At 41.8% G+C, this 10,500-nt stretch overlaps 2 protein-coding genes and 1 pseudogene across 2 annotated transcripts; 1 reads left to right on the top strand and 2 right to left on the bottom strand.

Annotated features, from left to right (window-relative positions):
* Positions 1-1,861: 1,861 nt before the first annotated feature.
* LOC118099541 lies at positions 1,862-2,929 on the bottom strand (annotated as a pseudogene).
* A 462-nt stretch (positions 2,930-3,391) lies between these two features.
* Positions 3,392-6,290, top strand: LOC118099840 (radial spoke head protein 9 homolog). Its single transcript, XM_035144618.2, has 7 exons — positions 3,392-3,650; positions 3,739-3,901; positions 4,671-4,800; positions 5,060-5,206; positions 5,436-5,593; positions 5,902-6,002; positions 6,203-6,290. Exons 1-7 carry the CDS (start codon positions 3,451-3,453, stop codon positions 6,288-6,290), a joined length of 987 nt encoding a protein of 328 aa, XP_035000509.2. The 5' UTR covers positions 3,392-3,450.
* Positions 6,291-7,251: 961 nt separating this feature from the next.
* Positions 7,252-10,500, bottom strand: LOC118099839 (dynein regulatory complex subunit 3-like). Its single transcript, XM_035144617.2, has 12 exons — positions 10,341-10,500; positions 10,142-10,258; positions 9,878-10,044; positions 9,606-9,752; positions 9,343-9,462; positions 9,126-9,238; positions 8,855-9,029; positions 8,548-8,679; positions 8,347-8,417; positions 7,933-8,056; positions 7,471-7,602; positions 7,252-7,347 (listed from the first exon to the last, which is right to left on the bottom strand). The coding sequence occupies exons 1-12, from the start codon at positions 10,498-10,500 to the stop codon at positions 7,252-7,254; spliced, it is 1,554 nt and encodes a 517-aa protein (XP_035000508.1).

Raw genomic sequence — 10,500 nt, 5'->3', positions numbered from 1 at the left:
CATATTATGTTTTGACTGAATGTTTTGACAGAGTGCTCAAATCAATAACTTTCACCATTTTGTAATTGAACCACTTCAGCAAACTTTGTTTCTTTCTCGTCATTTAAGTTTTTAATGGGTCACTATGGTTTTTCCTTTAATAATAATTAATTATAATTATTTATGTCCAGTTTGGTTTCTCTTTGCATCTTTGAATCGGCTCCTATTTCCTTAATAATAAATAAATAACACAGTTTTCCTCTTTTTATCTGTTTCCAGACCTGTTTTGACAACACAAGTCACACTTGGCCAAATATGTCTTCGACTGCCCTTTAACGTGAACACAACGAAACTCTCTTTTCAGGAGACGAAATGGAAATAAATGAGTTAACAACAAGTAAGCCAATAACCTTTTGTGCGAAGTGAAATGTTAATATTTAGTAGAAAATACATCTCATTAAAATCTGATCATCTCAGAGGCCTCCATTGTCCAGTGCTGCTCGGTACATCATGTTTAATTCAGCAAATTGTCTATCAGAAGAAAAAAACATAACCACAGAGCAGTGAGATACTTCAGAATGGTCCTGATCCAACCTTCTCATATTCTCTGCTCACGTTTAAAACTTTCATCCGACACAGTAATTCTGTTGCTGTACCTCCTGCCTGTCAATCTCAATCATTCCCTCACAGCAGACGGACAAGTTAAAGGTACATGTTAAAGGACACTTGAGGACGACCAAGAGAGACGTGACTTATTGTTATAATTTTGTATCTAAACCTTTTGGAACTGTTCTTCTTTGTCCTAAGAGGAGAGGCAACAGGTGTATGTACAGTATCATTACACATGCATGCATTCTTAGCATGATGTTATTGTAATAATAGCAGGGAGTGAAGATAAGAGGCTCTGCCGTCATAGTTTCACAGAGACTTCCTTATCTGATGCTAGTGATTCATCAAACTGGAGGCTGCCTCACAACAACACAGCCAGCTGCAGCTGCGTGACGCCATCATGTGGTTATACAGCACATTACAAGGCACTCATGTATTCTTCCGCTAGCAATGAGGTTGTTCTCTGTCCATATCATATAATGCAGGTTTCTGTAAAAAATCATCATTCATCCTACAATTACAATATTATTACCTCCACCAAGGAGGTTTTTTGTCTGCGATTGTTGTGCTGATTACCACGGTGAAATGATGCATTGTGGGTCAGGGTGGAACCCATTAATGTTTTGTGTGGTTTGGGATCAGGGGGTAGATCCAGGAATTTTTCTTTTGAAATCCTGTGCTATGTCAACAAATGTAATTTGATGGATCATTTGTTCAAAGACCTTGGATGCTTTTCCTACTTTGGTGAGGTCGTCGCTCTCCATCAACATCACCCTCTTCGGTAGTGTGGCTTGCTGCTTCTCTTTATTTTGTTCTTGTTTTTGCAGCTCCTCCACGTATGCGTCATACATCTCCCACTGATTAGCAGTGGCAGAGAAGTTGCTGCGTGGAGGAGGTTCAGTCTGGGTGCTTCTTTCCCTTAGTGGGTTATTGAAGGTCTGCCTGCTTCTTGTCTGTTTTGGAGGCAACACTGTCTGGTCTGTCTTCTTCTCTAACGTCCTCCACTTCCCCTTCACCTTCTACTGGTGTAGCCTGGGTTTCTGTTTTCTCCTCATCAGGTTCTGCTCCTCTTTCCAGTGTTACAGCCTCTCCTGGGAGACCCCCTCTGGCCTTATCAGTCTTGATGTATAAGGCTGCCCTCCAACACAAAGTGAACAGACATTTGGTCCACAACAACAGGCTTGTAGGATTGTTCCTTGAAGCTGTAGCGTACAACATTTTGGGGTGCATTTGGATTGTTGGCAGTCAAGATCCTTGTGATACCCGCTTCTTTTTTTTTGTTGCATTTTTTATATTTATTTGAAAACCATCATATACATTTAATAAATGTATGTAGTAACAGCACTAACTTAACATTTACATGTGAGACTTTCAGGAAATAAACAGGATTTATACTGACCATTTCTCAATTCTATTTAAAAAAAATTCTACACAGACAGTATATGTATCATCTCCATCACTTTTTTTTCTATTTCCTCCGAATACTCATGGGGACATTCTCATTCCATCTTATCGCATGTTGATAAAATCCATGGGCCATTTCAGAAACAGTGTCACCTCCAGCTCCTCTCGCTCACTGAAGAATTGAGCTTTGCCCTTGTGGCTATGGACAGCATTGGGGAGATGGAGACCCAGTTTGTGCTTTGGTGTCCGTAGATCAAGGAACTTCTCTTTTACATCCAGGACCACATCGGTTGCTTTAGTGTCTGGCAGTTTGATTTTCACCAGCATGGCTTCACAGCACATGGATGATGGATCCTTTCTACTCAAGCCCAAGAAGACATCCTTTGTCCCCACCCTCTGCTTCAGGATTATTTCATACTCAGGCTGTGGCCGCAGGTCAGTCAGATCATCAAACTGGGAGCTGTCAGCGACCCCCTCATATCTTTACTGTTCCTCTTCACATAGGCAGTGGTCCCGTCTTTATCTTTTGTGGGTGGGGGACCAATGTGTCCAGGACCCAGCTGTGTGACGACTGTCACCTTTTTGCTCTCTTCTTCTTCTTCTTCTTCCTCCTGTTGAGTTGATAACAGAGCAGACAGAGCCTGTAAACTCTGAGCCTGGGAAACAAAACCCTCCATTAACAAAACGTACTTAATCCCAGAAATATGAACTAACGCTCTTTAATCCCAGATAATAACAAGACGTAGAAACGCGTCAGAACTGAAAACACTGCACGCTGCTGTTGACGATTTCCGTTTCCCTTGAGACCAGCAGTCTGGGGTTGTCACAGGAACCATTGACGTCACAGACGAAAATAAGTGCTTCCTTTTGGCAGCAGGTGGTGCTATCACTCTCACTACATACAGACTTATAGATCTGTTCAGGTCAAAAACACTCTTGTTAGGGTTAGGGTTAATCTGCAGATTTAATAAGTCCTTTCACATGAGTCTCATCCCAGCCAACACCCTTATCCACACATTCCTCATCATCCTTTCTCTTATATACAACTTTGGTTGGCTTCACTCCAGGTACCCACTGAAAAAATGTAACCGTCTAAAGTGACAATCGCTAGAAGTGACAATCGCACAGTGGAAGATGCAATAACACTTACGCAACACGTCAACAGTAAGTTGAACGTTAAACTTAATCTTTAATTTGTTGCCACACTGTTTAGAGGCAGCTGCCTTTGTTGTCACACTGCTTGGACTCCAAAGGCAGCTGCCTCTAAACAGTTGGACAACAAAGGCAGCTGCCTCTAAACAGTTTGACAACAAAGTCAGCTGCCACCGGAAGTACCTCTACGAGCTGCCCATGCCACCATCACGATTTGAGCTTACCCTTACTGGAGAAAACACTGCAGTGATGTTGAGATTCGTATTAAAGACACTGTAAAAAGGTTCACTGAGAACTAGAGTAACGATGGATTCACAGTCGCTGTACCTGAATACTCTGAATGAAGAGCAAAAAGCCGCCCTGCAGACTTCCTTGGTGATTCTGCAGAAAAACTACAAGTTCCAGCGAGTCATGCTCTGGGGCAAAGTGCTGGGGTCGAAGGCGGATTATTTTATTGCTCAGGGGAGAGGAGAGGATGAGATGAAGGATAGGAAGAATCTGTATAGGTGGGAGAATCTCGCCTGTGATTCAGTTTCATTCATCTACTGTGTGTAGACAAAACCTGATTGTGTGTGTTATGGCTGTTTCCTCCAGTTTGGACTGTGTGGACTGGTTCCTGCTGCCCCCTGCCACAGGCCCTTTAATCGACCAAGTGTCCGGCGCTGCCAAGGGTCGCTTCACAGGAGACCCCTCACATATGTACGAGCATCGGGTCACCAGCAGGCTAGGAGAAGGAGATGAAGAAGAGGAGGTAGTGGTGAGTATGATCAGTACTGTGTTGATATAAAGTACTTCCAAGTCACAGAGACACAAGAGTCATTTAGGTGTACAATATAGACAAAGGGATCCTGGAGGATGTTTACAAATACATCCATCCATCTATTTTTATGCAAAGGAAAATATTTTAGCTTAGCGTCATGGATCAGAACTACGCTCAACTACAAATAATAACAAAGATAAATGTGGGACCTAAATTAAACATACAATAAAACTAGGATTGCACTCAGCAGAGCACATATGTCCCCCGAGGCTCAGCAGTCCCCTACAATTAAAACAAGCCTTATAGCTAAGGCCCCATTACTTTACATTTCTAAACTACACATTAGTGCTACTTACAGGTTTCTAGCTCTACAGCGGCTGAAAAAACTACACCCTTTATGGAACCACATTTAATTACATCTAGATTTGTATTGGATCAGCATGAAATTTCACACAGTGATAGATATCAACCACCTAAATATCTTTTTCTTTTTCATAAAGATTCACACAAAATTCTCTGAGTCATCAACAAAAATGTTAAAGAAAGTGAAAAAAGGTTTTCGGAATCTGCCCAATGAGCCACAACACTGACGCATCACCACACCCTTCCACCAAGTTCTGTGGTAATCCGTCCAGTAGTTTTTGTGTCATCCTGCTAACACACTAATAAACGCAGATGGCAGAAGAAGAGAGTACAAAAGAGTCTTACTGGTGCACTTCTGTGATTCGTTCCTGTGGTTGATATGAAAATCTGCTCTTGGTTTCAGACCAAAGTGAATGAGGAGAGCAGGCTGGCAGTGACAATTCATCACATCGAAGAGGAAGTGTCTGTGGTACCACGAGGTGCATTCGTCAAGAGTCCGCACGGCCTTGTCCAGATCAACCGCAGCTTTGGCGGTAATACGATTTTACTGTTTCACTTCATGTGTGAATCTAAGTCCCATTGTGGAGCATTAATGTTTGCAGCTGCGTGTAAGTGGTTTCATCAAGCCTTGTTAAAATGTGGTATTTATGTCAATTGGACCAATACGTCAAATGGGTTAGGGTTAGGGTTATGGTTTGGAAATGTTTCCTAATGCCTTTTCAAATGTATTTGGTTAACTTACAGTTCTGTACCCTGTGTAAAAGTTTATTTCTTATGTGCATTGTTCCCCAGGTCTGTCTCACTCTGAGGCAGGAAAGCTCGACAGTTTCCTGCACTTCAGCGAACCAAAGAATCTGAAGAAGAAAAGCATCCTAGAGACGAGTCAACTCAACCCAGCTATTGACTTCCTGGATGTGCTGAGTGATGACATTCCTAAAGGTGAAGCCACAGAGCTCAGTTTACCCGGCACCAAAACATGCCGCCTAATGTTCCTTTATACACAACAACAAAAATGAATCCCTTAGCTGCTCCTGGCATGTGAACGGCATATCTGTCTTGGAGTAATTTCAAAATAAAACTCCAGTCGTCTACTTTACAGTCAGGGAACATGACGTTGCAGCCTCTTGCATGTATCAACTGTTTACAAGCTTTCTGCCCTTGTCTGCAGGATCATGGAATCTCCAGTTTGAATGTGGCAGCAAAGTGTGCGTGCTTCGAAGCCTGTTGTGGCTCGGCCTGACCTTCTACCACGTGCCAATGACGCCACAGCACGGATACATCTACATCGGTGATGGGGCCAAGAATTTGGACTTCCCCTTCTTTACAGTAAATAAACGCTTATAGAAGTATTTCAAGCTGTAGTTTTTTCATATATCTCTTCAAAACCAAAGTCTGTTCTATGCAACATATTGCACGACTTTTTATCTTCTCTTAAAACAAATAAATTGTTCAGTTATGCACTTTGTGTCTACAGGCTTTCTCTTCCATTTAGTTCTCATGCATAAAGGCTATTCAAAGTATGAAAACAGTCACTCCGCGGACTTTTTCACTCACTGAGAAATATGTTATTGAAGCGTCGCGTTTTGTACTTCCTCTCCGTATGATGTCATCATGGAATCGCACTCTTCTCTCAGCCCCACCAAGCCGGTACTAGTCCAGCCTCCGAACCCACCACCCCCGCTCCCCACCACCACCCCTACTCCCCTCCACATCGAACTCGACACCAAGCAGACATGTTGCTGAGCTAGCAGCTTGTTAGCTACCACAGGCTAACCACAACAAACAACACTGAAGAAACACTGCAGCGTGGAAGGATGCAAGGAAGAAAATGTGTCCGTGCACATTCCTCCTAAGAACGTTACTATTTGAGACCAGTGGTTCCACTTTATTTCTTCTGACGTGCTGTGTCAGTGTGCTCGGCTCATTTCACCACAGACTCTCAACCTACAGCAAATCCTCAAGGATACAGCTGTTCCACACTGCTCACCGCATGCCTTACATGCAGCAGTACGGAGTAACGTAGACGTACGGAGTAACGTAGACCGTACTGAAACTCCATATTGAAACTCTGTACTGTAACTCGGGACTGAAACTCCGTATGGAAACTCTGTACTGTAACTCGGGACTGAAACTCCGTATTGAAACTCTGTACTGTAACTCGGGACTGAAACTCCGTATGGAAACTCTGTACTGTAACTCAGGACTGAAACTCCGTACTGAAACTCCGTACTGAAACTCCGTATTGAAACTCCGTACTGAAACTCAGGACTTACTCCTATATTGGCCGACTGTCCTGCTAAAACTTGAACAAACATGAGGACGGTGTAACTTACCATTCAGTAACATCCTGTTGTAACCGACTGTGAATATGTGGCTGGTCTTCTATAGCTGCAAACATAATGTGACTTTCTGCTGTGTTTACCAGAGAGATCGTTAATGTGCCAGAATGAGACCGGTGATAAGCCTGGTCGTGTGTCACTCAAAGTGCAGTCAGCCAATCAGAGGAGGGGCTCAAGAGGAAGGCAAAAGCAGCCTGTTCTGTCTGCAGCTTCAGGGAGAGGCAGAAGAGAGGACATGGAATAACATTGCAGCAGTTTTTTAGACTTTAAACCACTGATATATCATCTTAGGGGTACCAATACCTCAAATTAGGTCCAGAGAAGTGTTAAATATGGGCCCTTTAAAGAGAGTTGTGTGCACCACAATAAAACCAGATACACGTATTTGCTCATCTGGGGATCAAGGAAAGAGCTGAAGCAGCATAATGGTTATCAATATTTCTTTATTGTCTCAAAAAAGGTGGAAATAGAGTGGATGAACAGGTCCTAAATGTGTTATTGGTTATGGAACAAATACATAAAACAACTGATGAATATTTTTACTTGAACACAGTGACATTTGTTGTATGACAGTGGTCCCAGAAGGCTGTGAGAGTGTCCTGTTCCATTTTAATCACAAATATGTGAATGAAATGAATGTTTGACTCAAAGATCTTGCAACTGGAACTCCTCCATCTGTTCCCACAAATAGTCAATATATTTGAGGTTCGTGGGGTTCTGCTTAAGCTCTTTGTCTTGAATCTGTAATAAGCCATAAAGACAAAAGGCAAACAATAACAAGACAGTGAGTTACGAAGGTGAGGTTTGTCAATCATACAAAATATAAACTGGGCTGCTTGTTCTAAGGTAATTCCAGCTCCCTACCCCTTTAATGAGGGACACTTTCCAGGCACTGACACCTGCAACTATCTGAGTCTCTCTGTCATTGATCTTCATCAGGTGGTTATCGTGGGCGGTGGCCAGTGCTTCCATCACCATGTTTCTGTTTGTAAACAGCTATGGAGAGAGAACAGGTACGAGGGTGTGAGGTCACTGACACTGGTAATGACCCATGTGTTTGCATCATCTGACCAATTGAGATTAATCTCTGTCATCAGCGTTCACATTAGTTAATAATTCTGCTTTATATTTTCATATATAACATGAAGTGAGAAATTATATGGTCTTTAAGAGTGGTGGCTGTAGGATAGCACTGGAGAGTCAACATGGCAGAGTGTGCAGACAGTAATATGCTGTAAGCAGCGCTTTAACTATGAGGCTATAGCAGTCTACAGTGACTATAATCCTATCATTTAGCCAGTTCGGTACAAAAGAGACAACACTTACCCATCTAGCGTCACCTGACATGTCCTTTATCATGCTGCCCGAGGCCACTTTATCCAGAGTTGCCAAAGCAATATCTCCCACATTCCGATGATAATTATCCTCCAGATATCGACATTGGGCAAATGTATGTTTGTGTTAAAGATGTCATTTACACAGGACTTAATTATTGACAGGGCAAAACAGGTACCTGCAATGGGGTCAAATTGGATTAAGAGAAAGTGAAGGGGGTTTCTTAAGATGTTGTTCACAAGTGAGGGTAAGACTAGGGTAGACAGAGTTAGTTCTTGCCATTATGCTTTGGTGCATTAATCTGGCATTGTATTAAGATGTAGCTTGATATTGTCTCTCTGTCTAATTTACAACAATACTGACTCAATGTCATTGCAAATGATGCAAAAAAAATGAAAAGGATATATTCCTTGAACAGTTTCAGTGAAGCTGCAAACCATGTCTGAGATATTGATGTCCAACTCTTTGATGATGTCCTGAAATTAATAAAAAAAGAGTTCTTGAAGTATTTAATCTAAATCTATAGCATCTATAATAATTTGTACACAGTTACAGATTGACTTCCAGCTTACACAAACACAAATACAAAAACACACACACACTTACGTCCACCTGTTTGTTGAGCCTAAGCTCCAGTGACATTAGGCTGTCTGAGAGCTGGTTGATTGCATCGTTGCAGTGGCCGACCTTGACCTGCAGTGTGCCTTGGTCTGATAACTGCTGCAACTCCCAAGTCCTCTAGAAAGGCATAAAATAAATATAAACTATAAACTATATATTCTACACCAGGGAAATTCACTTGTGTCATGAACATCAGAGATGTTTATCTACTAAAAGCAGATTTAATGAGTTATTATCTATTTAAATTCCACGGTGCAAGTCCTTTAAAAACATTATGTATGGCCCAGCTCACCTCTTGGTGTTGCTCCTCAAATTCTATCAAAGTCTGCGATGCTTTCTTCTGGTAATCTGTCACAACCTTTGTGCGACCACTGAGGAAGGCGTTAACCTCTGCCTCTCTTTGTTTATGCTCTGCCAAGCCTATTTCGAATACCTGCTCACACAGCTCCACCATTTCCTGCTCAAATGTAAGAGTTGGGTCAAGGAATTTAAGGACTGATTTCCCAGATTAGTATGTCATTAATACACCAGCATGGATGAGAAAGCCAAGAATCAAAGGATATGTTTTAAGCAGATCAGCCACTCCTGTCACACTTTGTAGTGTCTCTGCTTCTGGATCATCTTTGAACATGCTCTTAAACAGATTAGATCCATTGAGGAACTCCACAAAGGCGTCCTGTAGGGCAAAATAACTGACCTGTCACACTGTGCATTTGTGCGTTTGAGAGCTCAGTGGACAATGCAGGGATTGTGCATCACAAACAAGAGCTTATAGGTTACTGTGTGCAATTGGAGTTCCGCTCTCTGGCTTTGCTCAGCATCATCGGCTTGTTGTTTCTGCAGCTCTTCTTGTCTCATTTTCTCAACGGCACCGAAGTATTTGATAGATGCTTCCTTTTTCTGCACAGAGAGTTTTAATACAATATCAACATGGAAAGAGACTTAGGCATTGTCATGGCTTTAAAGAACATTAGCTATAAAATATATGTTTGCTTTAAAGCAGAAAACAATAGATTATAACTGTCATCATTATTTATACTTACCGTCTCCTCACTAAGTAATCTGTAGTCCAGGCACCTCAAGTTTGGAAAGAAGGCCGCAATGAATAAACTGTAATCATCCTCCTTTGAGATAGGATTTCCAGAGAGGTTGAGAGTGAACAGTTTCTTGATTTTCCTGAGGCAGAGCACCTTTAAAATGAATTACAATTACATTAGGGTATATGTTGTATAAAGATAATGCAGTACACAAATGTTACAAATCAACCTATTACATTTAATATATGTGACAGACAAAGTGATTTGTTGTTTTTTACATTATCCAGTTGTTCAAGGAGGTTGTTTGCGATGCAGAAATGAGTGAGAGCGTCAAGTTGATCGATGTTTTCAATGACAGAGATTCTGTTGTTGGACAAATTCAGAAGTTCAAGCTTCCGCAGAGACGCCAGACCCTCGATTTTCTCTATTCTGTTGAATGACAGATCTAAAAGACACATTCAGAATGATGTTTATTTGTGGTAGTTATTGGACTCAATACATGTTTTTGAACCATACGATGCAAATACAAAGCTTCATCTTACTGAGCCATGTCAGATTCACCAGATGGTCCACACCCGCAATCTTCTTAATGAAGTTGTTGTTTAAATGAAGCCTGGTCAAGGATGTGAAGTCCCATAGGTTGTCAATCTTCAGGATGTCTGTGAACAGACGATATATCACATACCTAAGCACATTTCACTTTCATACACTGATTGATATTTTTATAAGGTTTTTTCTTACATTTGAAGTCCAGACGTATCGTGACGACTTCATTAAAGAGTACTCCCTCCGCCCTTGTAATTCTTCCAGCCTGATCTTGAGGAGTTTGCTCATCAACTGCCCTCTGCACAACCTCCTCATCCATCAAAATGGGCTGAGCTGCACCACACTGCCAGCTCAT

The sequence above is a fragment of the Hippoglossus stenolepis genome, chromosome 20, assembly GCF_022539355.2.
Source record: "Hippoglossus stenolepis isolate QCI-W04-F060 chromosome 20, HSTE1.2, whole genome shotgun sequence".
NCBI lineage: Eukaryota > Metazoa > Chordata > Actinopteri > Pleuronectiformes > Pleuronectidae > Hippoglossus > Hippoglossus stenolepis.
Note: the sequence above shows the minus strand (reverse complement) of the source record. Positions and strands in the feature narration are given on the sequence as shown.